Source organism: Coccomyxa subellipsoidea (assembly GCF_000258705.1).
Source record: "Coccomyxa subellipsoidea C-169, whole genome shotgun sequence".
Classification (NCBI taxonomy): domain Eukaryota; kingdom Viridiplantae; phylum Chlorophyta; class Trebouxiophyceae; family Coccomyxaceae; genus Coccomyxa; species Coccomyxa subellipsoidea.
Genome location: NW_005178027.1, coordinates 113,666 through 138,401, shown reverse-complemented (window position 1 = coordinate 138,401; position 24,736 = coordinate 113,666). Strand labels below are relative to the sequence as shown.

The 24,736-nt window shown below is 52.9% G+C and overlaps 2 protein-coding genes across 2 annotated transcripts; one reads left to right on the top strand and one right to left on the bottom strand.

The window, feature by feature from the left end:
- Nucleotides 1-564: 564 nt before the first annotated feature.
- COCSUDRAFT_67464 (ACBP-domain-containing protein) lies at nt 565-1,575 on the bottom strand. The gene is made up of 2 exons (XM_005644556.1): nt 1,439-1,575; nt 565-1,085 (listed from the first exon to the last, which is right to left on the bottom strand). Exons 1-2 carry the CDS (start codon nt 1,553-1,555, stop codon nt 873-875), a joined length of 330 nt encoding a protein of 109 aa, XP_005644613.1. The 5' UTR covers nt 1,556-1,575; the 3' UTR covers nt 565-872.
- Nucleotides 1,576-2,344: 769 nt separating this feature from the next.
- COCSUDRAFT_48589 (hypothetical protein) lies at nt 2,345-24,380 on the top strand (the record flags this gene model as incomplete). The annotated part of the gene is made up of 34 exons (XM_005644555.1): nt 2,345-2,455; nt 3,049-3,310; nt 4,117-4,313; nt 4,798-4,969; nt 5,228-5,489; nt 5,881-6,040; nt 6,427-6,589; nt 7,097-7,184; nt 7,485-7,594; nt 7,851-7,963; nt 8,688-8,781; nt 9,220-9,378; nt 9,714-9,809; nt 10,208-10,465; nt 10,886-11,022; nt 11,621-11,780; nt 12,375-12,557; nt 12,999-13,112; nt 13,947-14,124; nt 15,552-15,764; nt 16,394-16,562; nt 17,026-17,280; nt 18,112-18,349; nt 18,660-18,785; nt 19,588-19,805; nt 20,254-20,443; nt 20,852-20,994; nt 21,310-21,504; nt 22,062-22,265; nt 22,577-22,670; nt 22,973-23,119; nt 23,399-23,610; nt 23,772-23,905; nt 24,248-24,380. The coding sequence occupies 34 exons, from the start codon at nt 2,345-2,347 to the stop codon at nt 24,378-24,380; spliced, it is 5,688 nt and encodes a 1,895-aa protein (XP_005644612.1).
- Between the last annotated feature and the right edge of the window lie 356 nt (nt 24,381-24,736).

The window sequence follows — 24,736 nt, the reverse complement described above, 5'->3', positions numbered from 1 at the left end:
TCACACTGTGGCATCTTTGGACGATCCGAGACCATACAAACTGGCACTCTTTTAGTTCTAGTCCATTTGAAAAGAGGATCAAGTATTTTAAGGGCATCATCATTTTTCCTGGTCTCACCATTGGAAACAGTACTGACTAATTTGCCGATTGACTTCTTTTGAAGGGTGCGGGTTTGCTTGTGACGCAACCTTTGGTCTGAGAAAGCGTGCGTGCATGCAGAGATTGGGGCGACTGGCATTGTGGCACATCAAGTATGGGGATCCAGCACCGCAGATTCCAGCCGGTCTGCAGCCGCGCACACCTGCTCAGATTCTGCGCGCCCCCAACGGAGGCATCCCTCCCTCCGCAAGCAAGAGGTGTGCTCCTGATTGAAGCCCCGCTACCCCTGACATCATACTGCTCTCAGCATGTTAGAGGCAGTGTTTATTTTGGGGGGGGGGGCCACGCTGAGGGGAGGTCGGATTTATGCTGTGGCTGTATGTTATTCTTTCTTGGGTAGTCACGTTTTAGTTGGCATTGTCAGCACGTACTCGGCTGCCTCTTGCACCAAGGTGTAGGGATATGTAACAGTGCAGCAATTTACAAAGCTTCAGGCACTGCGTGATACGCTATGTACAAAATGCCCTTGCCCAATGAATTTTGAGCCGTTTGGGAGGGCTGCTAGCCAGCCCTCCAGCAGGCATACTCTGGCAGTGCATAGGTATTGATGCCTGCAGAATTGACTGAGTACAATTCTGGGATATGAATTGTTCTAGCTGCTAAGCAGGAGTTCATCTGAGCATCCTCTCATTTGAGAGGCTGATCTGGTACTGGACACAGTTCCTAAGCATAAGACCATTCTGCGCTCTGCTTTAAGGTGCAGCTGTGCTACTCAGATCTTTGCAAGGTCAAACTCCGCGGGCTTGTAGGTACTCTTGAGCAGTTCGTGGTTCTCCCAGATCTCAGGATCGCCGAGGAGGTCTATGTAGTGCTGCATGGCCTCCTCCTTGCTCATGCCCTTGAGTTTGGCCCACCAGTCCCACTTGGCCCTGGCCTCGATTTGCACCGCCCATGGCTGAGTGCCTTCCACATCTCCTTTGGTGGCCTGCAGATTGGCAAAGGAGTCCTTTTACCCAACGTGATGTGATGTATCCTTTTTTTTCAAGTCAGGCTCGCGAGATAAATGATTTGCGTTTTCTTTTCGGCAATGTGATGGTACGCCTTTGCAGGTTTAGTACTTAAGCACTAGAAATTTGTGCAGCTTTGGTTGCACTGAGTTGGCGCATTGGACAACTTTGGTTTGTCTCATCCGAGGAATGGCTGGACAGACTTTGCCTAGGGGTGTCGGCTTTGACATTTCAATACACGAAAGTGGGTGCAAAATTGTGCTGAGGCTTCACAGCACAGATTAGGCATTGTTGCTGAAGCCAAGAGGCAGGATCTGCTACGACTTCCCACCTGCTTGAAGTAAGAGTAGAACGTCAGCTTCTGCTCGTTGGTCGAGTCCATCTTGGGGCCATTGCGGATGAGCCAGACGGCCTTCTTGAATCTATCTTCGATGCTCTCGTCAGCCATGGTGCCCCAAATTGTGTTCCTGATTTGTTGCTCTGCACGACGCCCCCGAGGGGGAAGGCATCGGCGAGGTAGCGGGAAACGCTGGCTTCCAATGCAGCTTCAGCCAAGCAATCTGTCCAAGAAAACAGAAACTCGGGTTTTTCAGCAGTTTCGCAAGTCCTTGGCAGTTGACCCATGTAAATCCACTGAATGGGAAAGTGCGTGCTTGGGGAGCATATGCTGTGGTTCTAGCTCCACTATTGTAAGCAAGAGATCAAAAATTAAAACCGCCTGGCTGGCATATATACCAAGTCAAACATTGCATTCAGCCAGTGTCTGCTCTCACAGGCAGAGCTTGCGGCTGGCGGATGGGCGTCTGTCTCCAGCAGCGTTCTCACCGGTCTCACGCGCGGTCGAAGCAGCCGCCGCAAATGCGCGCGCCGCCGGCCTGGAGCCGACGAAGCTTCGCAACAAGCCCAAGCTTGTCGCTGGCCTGTTGTGGCAGCAGAAGGTGCCTGCAGGTGTGCTGCCGCCCCCAAGTTCTTGTCCCAACTGCACCCTTTAGCAATGCAGCGAAGACAGAACAAAGCATGGTGCAGGCACTTTGCTACATGACTGCCATATCCTGAATGGTGCAGCAATACGCACTCGGCCTGCAGCAGCATTCACGCTTGTGATGCACAGATATCACATTTATCGTTGCGGCAAAATAAAAGCTTGATGGGTGTGCAGGTAATCGATTGGCGATTACATGCATGACGTGCACATCCGTATTAGCATTTCAGAGGATGTCTGTGTGTGTCTGTGTAGATGCCTGCCCGGACCAGGGCCACCTGGCGACAGATCATGACAGCGCCCCTCTGCTCCTGCTGCACAGCCGAGCGGCCGCGCGCGCAACTGCCCTGCGGCTGCCGACCGCCAGTGCCTCTTCTCCTGCTCATGTCGAGGCGAGCATGGTTTGCCCGTCTCCCAAGCCAGCAATGCCCTGTTCATTGCAGCTTGTTTGAGCTTCGCACAGATGCCATGCTTTGCGGGATTGCAAGTTTGTGGGAAGAATCTGGTGGCATACTAAGCGTCTTCTGACTCCTGCACTTGCTTGGCTGCAGCAGACGAATGTGATATCAAGTTATTGCATCGCGCATGCATCTTGAGCTCTGAAATGCAATTGCACCCTGCATGTCTAATTAACTGACAGAAAAGTTTGAAGGATGCTATTGCATCTCACAGCTCGACATACATGCACAACAAGCACACTTTCTGACGCAAGAAGTGAGCATTGCAGCCGAGTTTGTCACGGGAGTGTGAAGACGCCCAGTACAAGCCAATGAAGTGGTTTGCCGATTGATTGAGCCAGCACTTATGCATGGGGCGCTTTTGTGGATCTTTGGTCACAAATGACACTTTCACCAGCCCAGAGAAGCTCTGGACTACTGAGATGTGAACATAGAAGTCCAGAGAAGCATGCTATGGTTTAAAAATGATTCAACCCAATACGGCGACGTTTTGCTGGACAGGTGGTGTTCACGTTGGACGCAGTGGCGGTGGCGGCGGTGGAGTCCATCCGGAAGCGGGCGGTCTGCGGTGGCCCCCGGTCCTCCGGGGGTCCCTCCCTGGACCACCCCGCCAGAGACATTCTTCTGCTGCACCCCACTGGCCGCCTTTCCCTCTGCATCGGCTCGCGGCATGTGTGCAACGTGGCCGTCAATCTGCGCGACCCCGGCCGCTTCGCGCGCTATGCCCCGGTGGCCGGCGGCGGCGGCCGGGCCGAGGAGAGAGGTGCGCTCTTGTTCTGATGAGTGTTGCAGACAGATAAATAACCACACAATTCCGTTAGTAAGACTTGCAGCAGCTAGTGAAGCTGAATGCAAGCAAAAGCCCATCTGTTGATGCTTCTTATTCTACTAGCTGGACATTACCTACAGGGCATGTACATCAAGTCCTTTGAGGAAGACGAGCACTGTGTAAGTTGTTGCATTGATCAGCAAGGGCTCTCATGTGCTTGAGCATGCAGCTTGTCAAATCCCCAGGTCAACAGGACCGTCCAAGCACCCACTGGGCACGTAAATGAAGTTGTTTACTGAAGGGAAGCGCTGTGCAAACTACTGCAGCCAATGAGCAGGGCGCTGGTGTATGTTCATCACAAAGAATGCAATCCTGGACCTCCCGCTGCATGAAAGGGTCTCCTACTCTTTCAAACGTTCTGAAGGAGTTGGAAAGAAGAGCAATGACTTCTCATGCAGCGGGGTGTCTGCACTTGCAGGGTGCTTGACTTGGACATGTAGGACTTTTTGTACATGAGTGCAACTCCCTCTTGCTCATCTGTCGCCCATAAAGTACTGCATGGTAGATTGAACTAATTTTAAAAATTGCCAAAGGCAAGGTGTGGCCCCGGCTGGCGGGTGGGGGGCGGTATAAATACTGAGCACCGTGCCCACTGTTGAAAGGGTCATGCTTGGATCCTGGCAAGTCCAACAAGGGGTAGCAGTGTGGCAGCCTACGACCGCAGCTTGTCTGCAGGACATACCTTGCTGGGAAAAGCATGTAATAATGATAATAAGAAGGCAAGGGTGTGTTGACTGCAGTGGCAGAGACGCCCCAGAAGACGAGGCACAGCTGGGGGGACTCGCCGGGGGGTCTCTCCGACTGTTCCATGGACGAGGCCGGCAGCGCCGAGGGTGGCGGAGCCGTTTCTCCTGGGAGCGAAGGCGTTGTGTCGGGGCCTAATGTGGCCGGCCTGGGGGACGCGCTGGAAGCGCCCCCGGAGATCGTGGACCTGGCGGTGAGTCATCCCACTACGCGCCGACAAGCCTTGTGGGAAGGGATGTAAATATTGCCCCCTGTGGCCAACACATCATAAAATGTATAACCATGTCAGCAGTATGGAGGGCTGCTCCATGAAAAGGAGGGAGATGGCAGTTCTATATTATTTGGCTTTGGCCCATGTAATCTTTGGTAGTAGAGCATTCCTGGCAGCAAAAAAAGTATACGTCGGACATAAGTCGAGGACCAGCGGTTGAGGACAGCAACTAGCGCATTTCTGCGCAGCCAGCAAACATTCACTAAGTGTTAAATGTGCCACTCCAGTACTAAATCCAAAATATAGTGGGCAGAATCCTTTAGGCCACCCACGTGTGCAAATAATTTTGCCTGTCGGTGCTGTCATGGCAGAATGCAGATACCGCTAATGCATTACTGATTTTTTATTGAGATCAGGGTACATGTGCAATAAGTGTACGGTTGAGACACTGCCTGTTTTGGTGCAGGACGCTGTTGGGGACAGGGTCACAGTGAGTTTTGCCGACGGCCGCGCGGTGCGAGTAGCGCTGCCGTTCACACCGGTGCGGCCGCTGCCGGGACTGGCACTGGAGGCGCTTAAAGAGGCTCTGGACCCCCCTGTCTGGCACGCCCTCTTCTGCCGCTTCATCACCTCCCCGGGTGCGCCCATTCAAAGTGTTCACTGTTTCTTATGCACTCCACAATTTGTGGCAATAGTTTGCCTGCAAAATTTTGCAGCTATAGTTTGTTTTGGAAAGCCTAATTCTTTAATGATCCACTCAATTGCCCGTAATTCTATCTGTTGTTGAGGCAACTGAGTGAGCCCTCACCTTGCAAAAATATCCTTATACGGCAGTAGGTTGCCTGCAGCATTCAATAGAAAATTTTGCCAGATACCCGGAACTGAGCTTGCGTGAGAAGTAGGGGCGTCGGCGGGGGATGTGAAGAGAGAGTGGGAGGCCTTTGCTGCGCTGCTGCTGAGATGGGCGCAAGACCCCGTGTCGCTGAGCGCCCCCCCGCTCCGGCAGCGGGGGGCCGGCGGTGGCGGCCGGGGGGACTACTCCGCCGCCGGGGGGACCTCCCAGTCCACCGACGCCACCACCGCGGCGACACCTGGCGGCAGCGTTGACTCCGGACCATCCGCTGCCTGGGAGGCCCTTCTGCAGTCCAGTCAGCACAGGTAGATTTGGCTCTCTGCTGCTGTTACGCACAACATGCATGCAGCTGTGCGCTTCACAGCTCCCAAACATCTTGATGGGCTCTGGGGATTGGCGACTCTGCTCCTTTCTGGCCTGCTCTGCTACTGTGTGGCCATCCACTTTTTTCGATCTTCCCAATCCCCAGGTGTTTGCGGTTGTGTCATGCTGCTTGAAAGTCCTTCAAAAATCTGTGCGCAAGGCCGCTTTGCTGTTGGTGGGCTATTCTGGTATCGATCTGTCAGGATTATGTGCTTGCCTCCATTCCTTCTTTACATGTGTCTCCATTACATCGCCTAGCTTGCTTTCCGTGGGTGGCACTGCAGTCTGCCCTACTTTCTACAGGCATGCAGAGTATTATACTGTCATATGCAGGAAAATTCTGCAAGAGCGGAGGTACCCATGGCTGAGGGTGGGCGAGGGGGCTCAAAGGGTGCCAGCCGGGCGTGACTCATCGACCACTTCTGCCGCCGCTGACATCAGCGAGAGGCCTGATGTCACTAAGGCGCTGCAAGCGCTGCATGCTATCTACGAGGTACAAATTGTCCCTGCAGACTCCCCTTTTCAACACAGCAGTGGTATCAGGGACATATTGAAAGCGCAAACGTGCCCAATCAGGAAGAAACAGCAGAGCATCACCGGCAGGACCGATACTTCGCTTAAATGGGTTTAATCCTTGAGACCTCCGAAATAATGAGCTTAGTGCGCAACTTCCCGGGCCGCCTGTGCAGATCCCTTCTTGTCAATGCCGAGCTGCGTGCTCTTCTTTAGACAGCACTGCCCTCCTATCACTTTGGAGAAACTCGCAATGCATGGCAAGATTGGTGGACCTCCCAGAGTCCGGCGGATGTGAAACAACATAAATTTTTCGACCCGATTTACTTTTGAAGTAAATGCTGAGCGGCGCCTTGGTGGCTGCAGGACTTCAAGCTGGATGTGCTGAGGTGGCACCTGCTGCCAAAATTGGCGCGGCTGCTGTGCCAGCTGGCATCCCTCCAGGGCGCTCGGCCCTACCTGGACCATTATCAGCGCGACATGGGGCCAGGCATCGCCTCTACAGACATGCCCCTGCCCAGCAGTGCAGGTGTGCTGCCTGAGACTCTGCTTTAAGATATGCAATACAAACTACGATTGATGCCCGCACTTTGCTCTGCCAAATTGATACGAGCTTTCTCCTTGCGATGGCCAGCCTTGCTACCAGGGTTCTATCTGCCAGCGTCTTTGCAGTCATGATTCAGTCTGATGCCTAGCTTATATAGCTGGCACAGGATGCGACTAAAAGCTGCATAGGAAAGTCATGATTGCCAGTCTGACGCCTGGCTTATACAGCTGGCACAGGACGCGCGTAGAAACTGCATAGCTACAGATTCTGCCAAGGATACCACAGTTTTGTGGTTGCATGGCGTTTCTGCCAAGGGCGTCCTGCGCTCATCACTTTTCAGATTTCCCATGAAGGGCTTGAAATTGCAACAACTCTTGACCATGCAGGCGGGAGCAGATCATGTTTTCTGAAATGGGTTTTGCACCACTCTCAATACTAGGCATCATGGAGAGGGGCTTGAGGTCAGCTTAGTTGGTTGGCCATTTGCAGGCGGTAACAAAGCTGCCACATCAGCGCAGCAGGAGCTCGGCCCAGTGGCGGACGTGCACAGGGCGTTGCAGGAGATGCTGGCCGGCAGGTCCATATCTCAGCCTCACCCTGTGGCTTCACTTTACACTCAAACTCGTGAATCTGCCCTGAACCTTTAGACCCATGTCTGAAGATGGATGAAAACTGTCACTGCAGACACCAATTATCCTGGACACTACACCCTTCTCCATTTCCCTGAAGTCTATGGAAATTGACCACACCAGGCTTGCCTTATACATATACCTGGTATGCATGCTGTAAAAGGTAACACCACCTAGAGGTCATCACTTTCTTGTAGGCCAGAAATTTGCAAATTGGGTGGAGAGATAATCTCAGATTGCGACGACAGGGGCGAGGAAGCTTCCCGGTGGCTGCCGCCGCTGGCGCAGCTGCAGCGCAGCTGCGTGTCGCGCACTGCTGACGTGGCGGCCTTCTACCGCGACATTGCCTTTGTTTCAGGTGTGCAATTCCTCACCCACAATAATCTGGCGTCTTGCAATTGTACACCTGCCCTAGTGTCAAGCTAGTCAATTGTAGTCTCATTACACAAATCCTTTTTCTTTCTATTTTTCATGGACGCTACATGCAGCCCGGAGCTCAGAGCATCAAGAGCGTCATGTATCTTTGTTACCGGCTCTCTTGCATGGGAAGGGGCCCAGATCTTTCAGGCAAAAAGTATGTGCTGATCAGAGGCTCTATATCTTTCCTGCCGCAGGGCAGTGCTGTCAGGAGCTCTGGAGCGAGCCAGGCAAGACCGGCAGCCAATGTAACCTGCGCAGCATCGTCATCAGCGCCTGTGAGGGCATTGCTCTGCTGCTGTGGCAACGGGTGACGATCCTGCCCTTGATCCTCCTGCGCATATTCCACTCATGAAAAGTGCTGCTGAAAGCCTCCATTTGCGCGCCAAAATTTGCAGGAGATGAGCCAGAATGTGGCATGCAGGACCAATGAAGGCTCCTTTGACATGCAGAAGCATGCTTCATGTGTTCATTGCTTTGACATTGAGCCTGGTCATGCATGATCGGTGCGGTGGCTGCACAGGGGTATATGTGTTCATTGTTTGGGCAATGAGGGGGGTCATGCATAATCGGTGCTGTGGCGGCTTCCTGTGTTCATTGTTTGCACGATGAGTGTGGTCGTGCCTGATGACTGCGGTGGCTGCAAAGGGGTTTTTGTGTTCATTGTTTGGGCAACAATGGTGGTCATGCATGACCGGTGCGGTGGCTGCACATTGGTTTTTGTGTTCATTGTTTGGGCAATGAGCAGGGTCATGCATAATCGGTGCTGTGGCTGCTTCCTGTGTTCATTGTTTGGGCGATGAGTGTGATCATGCCTGATGACTGCGGTGGCTGCAAGGGCCTTTGTGTTCATTGTTTGGGCAACAATGGTGGTCATGCCTGATGACTGCGGTGGCTGCTAGGGGTTTTTGTGTTCATTGTTTGGGCAACAATGGTGGTCATGCATGATCAATGCGGTGGCTGCACAGTGGTTTTTGTGTTCATTGCTTTGACAACGAGCCTGGTCATGCATGAAAGGTGCGGTGGCTGCACAGGGGTGGAGCTTGAGGGATGTGGACAGCCTGCCAGTGGGCATAGCCCTGCCCATCCGAGAGGCCCTCCACCGATGCCGAGCCGACCCGCCAGCATGTGCGCTCACAATTTTAATCACAATCTCAAAAATAACAAGTCAACCATATATTTTCAAATTTTCGTATGTGGATGTTCCACCTGCTTGAGGCTCAGCCTGACTGAATCATGAATTGACCCATCAGCATGTGCGTGCACAAACCTAAACACAAATGACAGCTGCATCACTAATCGTCTGAAACTTTTTCAGATGCCTGACTCTGGCCTGACTGGATGTTGAAGAGGCCCTGAAGCACGTCCGGGTACATGTTATTGCAAGCATATTTCTCACAGTCATTTCCTGCACACCCTTGCAAATTCTCGTGTTTGATCATCTTACCTCCTCAAGTTGAGCTGAAGACGTGTATGAGTTTTTGCTGGGCTCTCATGGGGTTACAGGAACTTTGCATCATGAGCAGTACTACGAAGAGACGCTGATTATTTTCGTCATGCATGCAGGCTGGCCGCCCGCGGCATACACCCTTGTGGGCAGGGCGGACCTCGCGGCGATGGCAGCAGCAGGGTCTCAGCGCGACCCCGAGAACAACGAGGCCGGGGGTTCCAACACCGTTGGTGGCACTGCGCCTGTTCAGGCACCGGGGGCCGTCGGTGCTACAGGTGATTTATACGATTGTCCCTTCGCTTGCTTTCAGACCACCTGTATTGCTCTTGTCTGACAGCCTGCACTTTTCTACCCTGCACATTGTCCCCACGCAGCTGTGCATGTTCCTGACTGCTCACATCACCACGCCTGCTTTACCTCTGCTCCGCAAGGATGACTAACGAATTGTGTGCTCCTGACGCAGCACTGATGAGAACATTTTGCATGCAATTTGTCAGCACCTGTGTGCATGCCAAGATGTCCAACACTTCCAGCAGCAACCCAATACCCAGCATTCATGCCAGGTCAGTATCCACATTTACTGCAGCCGTTTGTGCATGTGGTTTTGCAGGACTGGATCTGCGCGCGGAGCAGGGCGGCCTTAGAGCCGGCCGAGTCCCTGCGCTGTCTCCCATGTGGCAGCCGCAGCTGCGCACGCCGGCACCAGGTCTGTCCTGCGCATATGGCAAGTCTTGCTAAGCTTCTGCAAAGTACAGTGAACATCACAGGTTTATTATTATTACAACACGCCTTTCCAATCCATGAGGATCAGGTGCGTCGCAGCAGCGTTTCTCTCTCACAGGTTTAACTGGATAGAATCTTCATCTGGCCATGTAGAAGGTGTTTAAAGATCAGTTTTTGCGATTGATGCGTCCTTGAATATGATTCAAATACCCTCAACATCACAGAATACTCGTCAGGTCAGATGGAGTATGTGCACAAAGGACATCATGCTTCATAAGCGTCCCTATTCATGGAAGTGCTGGCGGATTTCTATATGGCATGAGGCGTGACCGGATCACAGTGCATCTAATAATTAAACATGGCCTTTGTGTGGTATCGCAGCCGCGCGCAGCCGCCTGAGCATCGGCGGAGGTCCGGGCCCGGCCGAGGCGGCTTCCGCGGCGGCCGCCGCAGCTTCCCTTGCCGCCATGGCAGCTTCCTCGGCAGCTGCTGCGGCCTCCACCTCTGCCACAGCTGGTGGCCCCAGGGATCCCCCGCAGCGGCCCCCCTCTGCATCTGCCCCCTCGCCCTCGACGCAGCCTGGAGACTTCTACAGACCCGCACCAGCCACACCCTACACTCAGCGGCTACTCATACCCGGTACCTCCCAGACTAATATCCTGTCACGCAGCTGTGACTTAGGCACTGGGTTTGCACCGGTGCCCATATTCAGTCCCATTCCAAGCAATGCAAATTAACTCAACGAGTTGCCAGCCTTGCATGTATGCTGCACTCAGCACAAGGTTGCAGGCTGTGGGGGTTCATTGATCGGCTAGGAGATGTGCAGGGGTCTCACCTTTCCATGGCTCCAATTCTCAGTTGAATATCTCTGTCCTGGAAAATACTGTGTGCTTATGAACATTTTGTGCGACAGCTGAGGTGCAGAGTCTTGCAGGGCTGGCTGAGGAAGCGGCTCCAAAATGGGCAGCAGTGAGACATTGCGGACATGAAGGCGGTAGAAAAAGCGATTTAGGGAAAGAGCTTGGAACGAAGAAGGAAAGCTTTCTCTTTGTGTTGCAGGGCTGGCCGAGGAAGCAGTGGCGAATGGGCGCCACAGGGACAGCTCGGTGGCGCAAAGCAGCGTCCCCACTGACGGCATAGAGGGCCTCTTCGACGATTGCGAGCTGCGATTCGGCCGAGACAAGCGCCTCGCTGAGGTTAGTCATGCTTCACTATGTCTTGCAGACACAAGAAAACCTGCGTGCTCCTGCTCACCCGCATATGTCATTCCAGAGATGCAGTTATTTGCTTCAAGGGGCGGTGTCACTCGCAGTGTTCTTTCGTGCACAAGGAGGCCTCCATGCTTTGCTTGCTGGTGCTCACTTCTATCAATGAGACAGGAAGCAAGTGCAGGGTGCAGGACTAATAGTACAGGCCCCATGTTTAGGGGCAGAGTAACGCACCCCATCCTGGCAACCATGTCGCTTTGGCTTGCTTGCGCCAGGTGTCCTGCTGACAAGGAAGACCCCTTGCACCACATGTCACAAGCTGAAATTGGCGGGAAAGGTCCATGTACTGTCGGCTCTCAAAATAATACTCTGCACCTCTGCAGTGAATTTGTCAATAATCAGCAGCGGTGATTGATTGATTGATTGAGAGCTGCTGCCTCCGTTGCTGATCCCCGGAGGCAGCAGCGGTGATTGATGCAGGACTGTCAGGACTGTCAGCAACTGTCAGCAACGTTAATTGACACAGGACTGTCAGGACTGTCAGCAACTGTCAGCAACGTTGATTGACACAGGGCTCTTAGCGCAGGTGCGGCGGCTGCTGGCGAGCAACGAGCCGACGGCGCTGCGCGTGGCGGCAGCGCCGGAGGCCGGGGATCCGGAGCAGATGCAGGCGCAGCAGGTGCGGCTGATGGCGCTCGGCACCCGCACAATGGCGCTCCCCTTCGGCCGCGCCGCGCTCACCCTCGGTGAGTAATCGTTAGTAATCCAGGGTACCCTCGGTGAGTTAAACCAAACTACATTATTATGCTCTTCCCTGCCAAGAGGCACGGCGCGTCCTGCAGACAAGCTGCAGTTGAAGGCTGCTATAATCCTACCCTTGATGGACTCGCCAGATCCAAGCAAGACCCAATCAAGCTCGGTGAGGAATAATAAACAATTCCAATCCATAGAATTATGCACAGCACTGGACTTCCAGTCCCTTCTTTTTGAAAATGAACCAGAGCCCCTTTTCCCCGGCTGTTCCTAATTCTAGCATCCCGCGCGCACCGTGGCGCTGCCCTCCGGCCCTACCGCGCTCACCCTCGGCGAGTAACTATATCCCTTAGGATAATGCTAAGGGATTTAGAATACAGTGTGAAGTCTATCCTCAGTGCCTGCACTTCTCAGGATGTGAGCAAATGTGCAGAAGAGACTCAAGCGCGTGTACAGCAATGCCAAGACGATTTCCTCACCACATGGCAGATTCCATTCTTCAGAGGTCAAAGAGGTGCTTGCTATTCAAAATCCACCAAGTTAAGCGCACATTATGCAGGCATTCAGGAAATTCTGCATGCATGCAGGCACGATGCGCCCGCTGCCGACAGAGCCGCTGCCAATCCCGCCGTTGTGCCTTTCCGGTCGGCTTCCGGAGCAGCACAACGCGACTGTCAACCTAGATCTCACGGCTTCGCAGCCGCCGCCGGGCGGCGGCGCGGCCGCGGATATCACCGCATGGCCAGAGTTCCACAACGGCGTGGCTGCAGGTGCGCGCATGTGCCGGCACATGCCTCTGTACTCCTTGCTCCAAAGAATGTGCGCAGGCTGTACGCCGGATGTGCTTGGCGTGTCAACACGCCGGACCTGCCCAGTATATAGTATTTCATGGACCTTACATTTGGACCGCCCTGCAGTGCGCGACATTGCATTGATTCAGTGGGGGCTGTGACGGGTTCAAGAATCCACTGCTGTACCAGCCAGCACCCTGCTTTTTGACTAGGCTACATTTCTGCAGCCAGCAAGTTGGCTCGGGCAGCAGTACGCTCACCATTTGTGCCCTCTGCATGCCTGTGATGTTTGTGCACCTGTGCTGCAATGCATCCTTGTATTTTGCAGCGTTGCAGCACCGGTCAAGCTTTACTAGCAGCAGTCTGTTTCTAAGCTTTGCCATCCAGGAATGTTCTTGATGTGGATTTGCATGCCTGCAGGGCTGCGCATGGCGCCGGGCTGCACGCAGATGACGCGGACGTGGATTGTGTACAACAAACCCAAAGTCGCCTCCTACACCCACGCCGGCATGATCATGGGCCTCGGCCTCACATGTGATCACCCCTCCCACTATCATTGGCCCCGGCTGGCAGGGGGCGGTACAAATACTGAGCACCGTGCCCATGGTTGATTGGGTCTTGCTTGTATCTGGCGAGTCCAACGAGGGGTAGGTATCTGACAGTCTTTACATGCAGCTTGTCTGCAGACGCACCTTGCCTTCGGCAGGAAAACCGTGAAATAGGTAAAAAGAAAACCTATGTCACATTGGACCTGCCAGGTTATTCTTGTGAACAGGAGTCTCACATGACGGCATTCTCCTATTTTCTGGAAGGCATAGTGAATCTGTGGAAGCATTACAAGATAGGAAGATGCCCATTTCCATCAGGGCAGTTATGAGAACTTATTGAACAGTTAAACAAAATGAAGGCTACCATGATGAGTCCCCACGGTGTGCAGGTCTTGGCATTTGCACATTGTCACCTTGTGCTCTGCCCCACGCGTCAACATTCCTGATGTGTCATGCAAAGAATTGCCATGTAGACAGGCGTTGTTGACATATCTTACCCCCGGGATTCAATGTGCGGCGGGCAGTGGCAGCCCAGGTGAGCTTTTGCACAGAAGTCCTTGGGTTCATCCCCTCTGAGGGCTCCGCACACAGGTGCCAACCAGGGATAATGCAGGCAATGGCAAAATTTGAGAGATTTGATGCAATTTGAGACTGCAGAAGGCCTGTTTAAAATAAAGGAGAATAGCTCCAGGGAGATGCAACACTCCTTCTCCGGAGAAGGGGTGTTGCCGAATCCCTCTTAGGGAGGGTCCACCTCCCAAAAACTATCCAACAATCTTCACAATCAAATCACATGGTGAACTCTGTTGGAACGGTGCAGATCACCTGGCGTGCTTGTCTGCCACGGATCTGTTCAGCTACCTGAGCCAGTACCACGACGCCACCATCATGGCTGTACTCCTGGGCATCGGCGCAGCCAAAGCAGGCAAGGCCACTAATCAGCTTTTGTGCTTGCATCCTCCTCACAGCTGCATCGCACTTTGTCCTTTCGTTCCATGGTAAGGTATGTGAGGAGGCGGTCAGGCAAGATAAAGCGCATGAGGCGGCCTGCTGAGCGACCTGCACAAAATAATAGTAATAGTAATAGTAATAGTAATAGTAATAGTAATAGTAATAGTAATAGTAATAGTAATAGTAATAGTAATAGTAATAGTAATAGTAATAGTAATAGTAATAGTAATAGTAATAGTAATAGTAATAGTAATAGTAATAGTAATAGTAATAGTAATAGTAATAGTTATAGTAATAGTAATAATAACGTGCTTGAGGAGTCCTGTGCGAGCACAACAGTGACTCCTCAAGATCCAGGACTGAAGGGTGAAAGGCAGGGTGCCAGCAGGCCTTTCAGAGACTTAGTACAGTGAAAAAGAGGTATTTCTGCAACTAAAGCACCGAGGGCAAAGGGCAAAGGATAAGAGTCCCTGTCAGCAGGCACGATGGATGAGACTTGGAGGTCTGTCTGAGAAGAAATCCCCCATGGCAAAGAGTGACTGGCAAGACTGGGAGTGAGCTGGCACGACGGACATACAGCTGCAAGGATGCTATGCAGTGTCCGAGAGTGGTGTCATCTACTGCAGAAAATCCTAGAACTAATGGGTGACTCATGGTGATGTGAGCAGGCACGATGGATGAGACGGCAGCAAAGATGCTGTCGCTGCACGTTCCCTCCCGCCACTCCCAGGCCTACCCAGAAGTGGAGCTTTCCCCCCTTGTGCAGTCGGCAGCGCTCATGGCCGTCGGCCTGCTCTTGAGGGGCACCTGCCACAGGCGCGGCCCACCCTCGCTGATAATTATGCAACTCAATGACAGCACTTGCTCGGTATATCTGCTCTCTTGTCATCCTCCTCATGCATTATGATGAGCACAGTCAGCCCCAAAGGTGCTCATGCATCATCGGAGGCACCTGCCACAGGTGTGGCCCTGTGCTAGCCATTCAGCGGCATGCTCTCCGTGCTGGAAGCTTGCATTGTGAAGAGTGCTGGGAGCTGCAAAGCTGCACTTGCATCATTAGAGGCACCTGCCATAGGCGGACCCCTGTGCGATCCATCCGAAGACTTGCCTCTGTGCTGAATTGATGTCCTGCCTTGTACATGGTGAAGAGCACCATAAGCTGCTCTCCACTGATGATGCATGGGGGGAGGATGATGCGCCAGTAGAGGCGCTGCCTTTTCATGACATTGCTTGCTGTTGACTGGATGTCAAGCAAGACATCTCTGCCAGCGCAAACAGAAGAAGAGAATGAAAATGAGGCAATAGGGTGGAGTCCAGCTTGATATCAATCTCTGGGCATTCAAAGATGCGCATTTTAACGCTTGCTTATAGTCAATTCATCGACGGCAGAATTTTGTGTCTGATCTTACCTGCTATGGTGGGTATGCATGCGTGACAGAATCATCCTGTGCTGAGGTGGTGTTGCACTGAACAGGGAGACGATAGAGAGCATGCTGAAGGAGATAGGGCGGCGGCCGGGGTCTCTAGAGGGAGGGGATTTGGCTGGGGGAATGAAGGAGGGAGGCCCGGTCTCAGAGGACCGCGAAGGATACGCTCTGGCCGCCGGGCTGGCACTCGGATTAGTCAGCCTCGGCAAGGGTCGCACGGCGATTGGACTGTCTGACCTGCAAGTTGAAGACCGGCTGCGGTGAGTCGACAGCCTTAGCCTCGGTGTATTGCTCAGGCCCCGCCTGGCGGAGGGCGGTACAAATACTGAGCACCGTGCCTACGGTTGGATTGGGTCTGGCAAGTCCATGAAGGGGTAGGATTTTGGCAGCCCTTAAATGCAGCTTGTCTGCAGGATGCACCTTGCCTCTTGGCAGGAAAAGCGTTTAAAATGATAAAAAATCAAAGTGCTCAGTATGCGATTGACCTTCTTGAAGGCGCTTGGTAAGACAAGGTGTTGAGGAGACTGGCGTTGAATTCCCTCAAGGCATTGCCTTGCTGAGCGCTGTCCTGCTGATCTGTTGCATGACGGAAAGAACGGATGAAGAATCCGACCTTGCTTGTCTGGGACCTGCGGACATCAAGAGTGATGCCGGATGCAAGAAAGTGAAGATGACGGGTGCCTTCAAGCTATGCTATGTGCGGACTATGCACTGCTGTCAGGTGGCACAGTGTTGGACTGGCTTTGGTGCATATTTCCTGGATTAGAATGCCTTAGTGCAGAACTCATCTTAACTTCCAGCGTCTATTTATCGCAGTAATGATCCGGGATCTTCCAGGCAGAAGAAGTACTCACCGAGCGCTGATGCGCACGTGGTGGTGCTGCTGCAGGTACTACATGACGGGTGGCAACAAGATGGGCGCCAGGGCGGCCGCTGACTCGCGCGCCGGTGCCGGCCCCGGCATCGCCGGCTTCGACCCGACGTCCGGCGCCGATCCGATTTTTGCCGCGGCCGGCCGCGCCGAGGAGCAGCACCAGGCGCAACAGGCTACCTCCCAGGTGTGCTCCGCTTTACTTACAAGTTTGAAACCGAAAATGGAATTGCAGGGATTTGTCACCTGATATGCTGCTGTCTTGACAATGAGGTTGACACTGAAAAGCACAAGTTGCACCTAAATTGGCAGGATGCCGTGAGGCGTCTTGCACGGAACTCACCGACAAGAGGCTTGCCTGGTGCCAACTTTCTTAAGGGTGCCAACAGACATGCTCATCCTGAGTCGTTGCATGTCAGCCTTGCAAATGATGCGATAATTTGATTTTGTTGGCCTCTTTCACCCCAAAATGAGGATGCAATGCAGGCCCACAAACTCCCCTACAAGTCTCAAGTGAACAAAAGCAGAGTGGGGCTGTCTTCAAAGCAAGGTCTGATACATTGCGCTGCTGCTGCTGCTGCTGCGCAAATGATCCTTGTGGATTGGAAAGGCGTGCAACAATGATTAGATTGTTGCTCTGGCCAAAACAGGTGGTCCTGGAGGGCAATTTGGTGAACATGGACGTGACATCACCGGCCGCCACGCTGGCGCTGGCACTGATGTACCTGAAGACCAACGACGCGGCCATCGCAGCCTCCTTCTTCGTGCCGGACACCCACTTCGCGCTGGACTATGTCAAGCCGGAGTTTGTGCTGCTGCGAGTTCTGGCGCGGGGGCTGGTCATGTGGGACAGTGTGCAGCCCACCAGGGAGTGGCTGCAGTCTCAGCTGCCGGACCTCATCAAGGTGAGGCAGCATTCCTGTGCCAGTCTCATGCAAAGCAATTGAGGCTTCAAGACCTCTTGAAAAAGAACAGTGGATGAGGAAGTTAACGCGGCGAGCGCCCTACACGTGAAGTTGAAAAAGGGTTGCTATTTTGTCCTGACTTCCTCGAATCACTGTCTGTGTCTTCATTTGGCAACTGCCTCACCTCGTGAAGATGGAAAGCATTCCTGCACTGTCCTCCTGAGCAAGGTGCCATAGACATACTTTGGGGAGTTTGAGGAGGGAAGTATTAGACTGGGCGGCATAATTTAAGTTTCCTGAAGGAGCAAAGTGTTGAGCGGGGCCCCCTGTAATGGTGAAACATTGCAGACAATAACATGCATCCCTGTCACACCCTGGCCGGGCTCAACACTGCTGCACGATTGCTTTGGCCCTTCCTGGATCTGCCAATCTGCCTGTGTTGCAGACAGGAAGACATGGCATCATTTCTGCGCAATTTGAAGGCCCCGGCTGGCGGGGGCGGTATAAATACTGAGCACCGTGCCCACGATTCATTGGGTCTTGCTTGGATCTGGCGAGTCCATCAAGGGGTAGGATTTTGGCAGCCTTTACTGCAGCTTGTCTGCAGACGCACCTTGCTTCTGGCAGGAAAAGCGTGTAATAATAATAATAATAATAATAATAAAATAATAATAATAATAATAATAATAATAATAATAATAATAATAATAATAATAATAATAATAATAATAATAATAATAATAATAATAATGATGATAATAATAATAATAATAATAAAGAAAAATAGCGCCCTTGCTGATTGTGAATTTTTATAATTGTCAACGCGCGCAGGGGCCGGTGTCGGAGTACATGTGCACTCCGGAGCAGGCGGCAGGGCTCAATGCGAAGGCAGGCCACAAAGTGGATCTTGAGGCGCTAGCGCAGGCGCACGTGAATGCGATTGCCGGAGCCTGTTTAGCCATGGGGATAAAATTCGCCGGCAGCGCCAATTCTGGCGTGCGCACCGTGCTCACAGAGATGCTGCATTACCTGCTCGCTGCCAAGAACGACGCCCCTGACAGCGCTGCAGGTGACTAATGGCATCTGCCTTATTATGCATTAGCATTCAAGTTGTTAAATCAAAGAATGTCAGAAGAGACTGGGTACCACTGCTAAATTTGTCTGACACAGGGTCCCTGCCGGCAAAGAGCGTATTTTCAGGCTGACTTGCACGCTGCTGTGACTCATCAGTCCTACAGCTTTGCCCGAGCCGCTCCCACGCTGCGTTTGCAGGCGTGCATGCGAGTCAGATCTGCATTGCATGCAAGGGGAGTCTCTAATGTGCAGCAACTGTCCAGAGGCGCGATGATTTACATGGTTGGGTGTATTGTCATGTGCAGGCGCGGCAGCGGCGTGGGGCCGGCTGGACAAAATGGCGATTGAGAACTGCATCTGCACCATAGCACTGGCACTCGCTGCGGTCATGGCCGGCTCCGGGCATCTGCAGACGCTGTGCCTCTTCCGAGGTGTGCTTGAATTCTTGATGCTCAAGTGCTCTGCGTTGTCAACCTCAAAATACCTGTGCTGGTGGATACAAAGATGTCAAGCAATTCTCCGAAACCTTTATCAGAGACTCTAGCTGTATGGGTCTAGTGGTTGTGGGCATCTTGTCTTCTGCTGGTTGATATAGTCTTGTCTGGTTGAGCCTATACAGGCCGCTTCACAGATGAGGTAGTCATCGGTGATTGTACTGTCACATGCATTGCACGTGATAGTCATGGTGCTAGTCTAGTAGCTTGTAATATCTCAGATTACATCTGTGATCTGTGACATCCGCAGTCTCTTGCCAGCGGCATTGTTGCGGGCAAGGAACTTGCAAGCCCTGATATCTTTTGTTGCAGCCGTGCGCTGTTAGCATCATCTCAGCTCACTCAAGCCTTGCAGCATTAGAGGTCACTATCAGGCCTTGGTTGTGGTGGGAGGGCTGAGTGTATTCGATGGTGATACTAGCAAGGGCTGCGGCAAGAGTAATAGGCGTGGTGGCTGACCTGCGTTATTACACCCCTGAGCCCTACAATTCTGATTGTGCACTCTGGCTTTTCCTATTAGTGCGCACCCACGGCACCATTACAACGTCTCTGCAACCACTTGCTGCAATCACCTTGGGTCATAGGTTCTGACAGAGGATGCTACTGGTCATGACCATAGTTGGTCGAGAAAATGCAAGAACAAAGAAGGGTGGAAAGCAATAATGCAGGTTTTGCTCAATTCACCTGGTCCGTAGGACTGACAAACGCATAATAATAATAAAAACGGTTTATGGCGCAGGTCTGCTCAAGCGGCTGCATCCGGTCACGTCCGCGGCGCCTGCGGGCCCTGCGCGAAATTACGGCAGCCACATGGCGCTCAGCATGGCGATCGGCTTTCTTTTTCTGGGCGGCGGATCGCGCACGTTTGCCACGCATGACTCAGCGGCCGCCGCGTTAGTCATCGCGCTGTACCCCCGCTTCCCGGCCTCCACCATGGACCACCGCTGCCACCTGCAGGTGAGTCACCCGTGAATCATGACTAATGTTGACGTGCCATGATTTTGACTCCGGCAATTGAACTTGCTTTCTCACAGCTTGCGCATGTAGCACGCATTGCACTGCACGCACTTTTTTTATTCTGCAGTCTTTTAAGAACCTTCCATATAGATTTACACCTTTCGGCACTGCCTCGCTGTCGAAGCCTTGATCGATCAGAAAGCACTTTTTCTGAGACATTGAGCATGCTTGATGCCGTCACACGCCTGCCATCAGACTTGCTGTAAAATACTCATGCACAAAGCACCTGAGAATCACAGTGTATCGCTGTGAGAAGCAGCGCATGCCGCATGCCGTCGCATGCAAGCTTTTGCGTTTACCAGAACTTCGCTAATGCCATGCATGCATGCTTTGAGTCATAACATGCCTGCTGTCAAGTCTGCAATAGTTAGTCATCCCATGCGCGCAGGCATTCCGCCACCTGTACGTGCTGGCCTCAGAGCCTCGCTGCGTTGACGCGATCGACGTGCACACGCATGAGAGCGTCTACGTACCCCTCTCCATCCGCTCGCGCCCCTTTTCGTCCCCTTTGGTCAGGGGAGCGAACCCTAGCCCCGGCACCGGCGTGCGCATCCGCCACGAAGACCTGCTTGACATGGGTGAGTCATCTCTGTGGCTTCCAGAACGTGTTTTTGGTGTGCATTTGCGTGTACGGCTGCAGAAAGGAATGTGCAACATACAGCATGGTAGTGACAAGCGGACCTTCAAAGTGCTGCTCTTCGTGGGTTTATGAGATCAGGATGTTATAGGAAACAATTTTCTGCCTGCGCACCCAAGTTGACTCACCCTTGACAGGTTCTTATGGCTCGCGTTGACTCAAAGTACTCCACATGAACATTGCTTCATATTATTCCCGACATACAGTCAGGCAAGCGCACCACAAGACTTGGTTGGCAAAGTCATGTAGTGCGCAGGCAACATAGCATTGAGATGTGCATGCACTTGCTTGATTTAGCGACTCTGAACACAAGTGGCCTCTTGTGACGATTGGTGCTGTGCTCTTGCAGAGTCTGCAGAGCTGAGGAGGGATCTATGGAACGTGGAAGAAATGGTGCCGAGCACCTCAGGGCGCGGTGGGGATGCAGACGGCGCTGCCAAGGCAATGGCTGTCAGGAAGACTGCACCTTGCCTGCTGCCAGAACAAGACCAGGTAGCTGTTATTTTGCTGCTCGTTGCTGCTTCACCCTGCCTTGTCCTGTGTATTGCTGGTGCCAGCAGAATGACGTCCACAAGACAGGGACTTCATGCATGCGCCTGCTTGATGTATCTTTCGGCTTGCGTTGTGCCTGCCCGCATAGGGGCAAGTGCAGATGGTCTTAGCGCATGCTTGGCAATTGTGGAGTCTTTAATAGTTTCTCTCGTGGCGAGTTGGTTTGCACAGAAACAGGGCAATGCCATTCTCTAAGACCTCAACATGCACATATAAAAAATTCTAAGGAGTTTTTTGCGATTCTCCCCCCGCCAGGTGGAGGAGCTGCAGGTGTGCGGGCCGAGGTACTGGCAGCAGCGGCTGGCGGTGGGCAGCGGGGGGTCCGGCGGGGGGCCCCTGGCAAGCCTGTTCAGGACGCGCACGCTGTTTGTGCAGCGCAAGAGCGGCGCTCTGTCGTACATGCACGACCCCTCCGGCGTGCGCAGCCTGCTGTCACATGCCCTGGATGAGGTGAGCGCCCACGTGACCGTTTAGTCATGTCTCGCTGCACAGGCTACCTGATGAGGTGAGCGCCCATGTGATGGCTTAGTCATGTCAGCGGACTGCAAGGAGCCTTCATGAGGTCAGCACTCACGTGAAGGCTTAGCCATGTCTCAACCGTGCGGACAGCATGCAGCCTAAATGAGGAGAGCGTTAATGTGACGGCTTACCGTATTCATGTATTCATTATTAGTCACGCTAGACTGCATGAAGCCTTGGTGAGGCGAGCGCTCTTATGACGGCTCAGGCATGGTTCAATGCTAAGATTGCACGAAGCTGACATGCCTGCGAGTACTCAGGTCACTCTTGCCATGACCAAGCATATTTGCCAAGGAAACGATCTTTACTTTTGAAGGTCAGAAGGGAAATTCCAGGCCGATTCGCAGGCACAGTTGAGGACGAGTTTGCAGGCGTGCCCTTGGGACATTCGCCAGATGCACGTCGCCCGCTGCTATGTTGGGTCTGCTCGATCAAACCATCGTCAATTTGAGCAGCTTGGTTTGAATTCGAATGCGTGGTATCTGCAGGGTTCCGGCCCTGGCGCCAACGGCTTTGATCTGGTGCACCTGTGCTCCACTTTCGCGGCCAACCCATTTGTGATGGCGTTCGCCCAGCGGCTGGCTTCAGGCACAAGCGCATCAGCCACCCCTCCTAACACTTCCCCTGCAGACACGGCTGCCACGGAGTTCCACAGCTTCTGCCGCAGCTGCCTGCGCGAGTGCATCGCTGAGGTGGCTTCCTGGGCTGTATTTGTCATGTGCATTACTGATCCTTTGTTCCATGGATTAGTCATCGCTGGCATGTATCTGTTGCTGGGTTGCTGGAGTGTATTACTCACATACCGCTGCTATCATACCGCATCGTTAAAATGCCTTCCTAAAACTTCGATGTCGTGCATGATTTTGTCCGTTCGGCTTGGACTGGCTTCAATTTTGTCATCGTGCAGGTGTACATGGCTTGTGCTCCTCTAGTGACACCGGGCCTCATTATCTGCAGGTTGACATTCGAGAGATTGTGCCTGACACTCTTGTTTGCTCTGTAGGACAAGTCTGCAGCGCTTGGGAGTTACCTGTTCCTGTACAGCCTGGTGGACATCCTGACTGGCACCCCCAGTGAATCATCGGCCAACAAGCCAGGTGAGCTGGCAGCTGCCTATCTTCTTGTCCTTCCCTCTTTGAATAAAGTCAAATGCAACCGCACCTGCCACTCCATGAAGCAACTGTACTTTGCTTCAGCGATTGGGGTTGTGTTTAAACAAGGTTAGCCTCCTGAATCAGGGTTCTTCCCCAGAAATGATGGAAGGGCATGCAGGATCGCATGCAGCATGCATCCGCAGCGCTGCTGCCGTACCATGCGCAAGTCCTATGAAAAACACAAGTAGTGCACGCTGCAAAAGACGCCAAGGAGGTGCTGAAATGAGATAGTGGTGTTTTCCCAGGGGTGGAGGGTGCATGGGGATTGAGGGCGTTGGCAGGAGGAATAGGCCCGACAGTGCCCCTTTGGAGCCTCAAGCTGGCGCTGGCCTACCACAGCAGCGGCATGAGCCTGGCGTGCTCACACATCGCACGCCACCAAAGTGGCAGAGGTGCCTTTCCCTTCTTCCCTGTGCTTTCAGTCCTTTTGAGACTGGGATATTCTGACTCACACCCAGAAATCCATGCAGCAGACCGAACTGCGTGCATTGTCCACATGCCTTTACTTCAACAGTGTCCCAACAGCATGCTACGCTCCTTTTTGTAACCCAAATGATGCAGCCCTTTCCCTGCAACAGATGTCACTCAGCAAGCAGAATTGAGGGGAGTTTGATATGTCCACAAGTGACAAAATAGTAGAATTTTGTTGAAATGGTGTTGAAATGGTGCAGATGGGGCCAATGGGGAGGGTGAGTGGAGGCCGCTACTGCGTCCAGCGTTTCTGGAGTCTCTGTGGCAGAGGGTGACTCAGCAGTGGGCAGCTGCGGGGCACCTACCTAGCGGCGCCAGTCCTGCGGCGTTCCCGTCGCAGCTGCTGCAGGGATACATCCAGTCGGGGGCGTTCCCGGCACCGGACGGCGCAGGCCGCTCTGCATGCGCGCTGGTGCGAGCGTCACTTTGGAACATCTGATACTGATCTTAGCTATTTTCTCCTAAAGCAGGGAGAACAGCAGGGACAGATTAGGATGCGTGCACTGATAATCTCCTTTCTTTCCATTGAGTTGGGTTGATGTGTGACACTGCCCGTGATTTCTTGTGGTGCAGGATCTCTTTGGCGCATTCCTGGCGCTGATGCAGTTCCCGGATCCCCAGGCGGCAGCTTCCGCGGTGCAGGAAGCTGCTGAGGCGGCGGCGGTTGCCAATGCATTGGCAGCGGGCACACCAGCAAAGCGACGCAGGTCGGCCACTTGCCTCTCAATGTTATCTGTGCAACACATTATTGTCTTGCAATCACACTTTGTAATTCCACTTGTCAGATTGCTGCCACACGTGACATGGCTTCAGGTTAGCAACTACTATAGACAATCCATGCTGGGCCCCGGCTGGCAGAGGGCGGATTAGCACTGAGGAACATGCCCAAATTGATTGGGTCTTGCTTGGATCTTGCGAGTCCATCACTAGGTGTGGGATATTTGGCAGCCTTTATCTGCAGCTTGTCTACATACGCACCATTTCCTCCAGCAGAGGAGCGTGTAATAAAGATTCTTGTTTATATATAATAACCCTAAAGTTGCTTGCAGGTCTGCGTCCTCGTCCGCAAGCGCGCTGATGTCAGCACAGCATGCAGCTCTGGCTGTCGCGCCTGTTCTGGCCGCCAGCCTGCCAGGCACACCCCCGGAGACCGTGGCCCTCCTTGCAGCCTGCCTCCCTTGAATATAACCATTATAGCTTGAACAGCCAGCAGACAGACTAGATACCTGTCGTTGAACTCTGTAGCTTGAGCTTGAATTTTGTGATGTGCATCAAATGCTGCAGCCTCAGAGCAGTTGTGATGCAGCTTCATAATATTGTCATGCTTGAATAGTTTTCTGCTGCACATTTTGTCTGTATTGAGTGTGAGAGGCTGTTGCATTGTGGCTGAGGCTCTTAGTATTTCTGCCGAGGTCTCACAGGTAGATTAGGCATCCAAACTCCACTAATGCTCATGTTGCTGCTTTTAAAGCTTTCATGTCAGACTCTAAAGCACAGAAAGATTGTAAATCAGAGACTCCCTGCCAGTGATAGGCATT

Bases quoted from the DNA above. Each gene is read 5' to 3' on its own strand.
- COCSUDRAFT_67464 (XM_005644556.1), bottom strand. From the start codon at position 1,555: ATGGCTGACGAGAGCATCGAAGATAGATTCAAGAAGGCCGTCTGGCTC. The intron at 1,086-1,438 runs GTGGGAAGTCGT...GCCAATCTGCAG, and splicing joins TCTACTCTTACTTCAAGCAG to GCCACCAAAGGAGATGTGGA.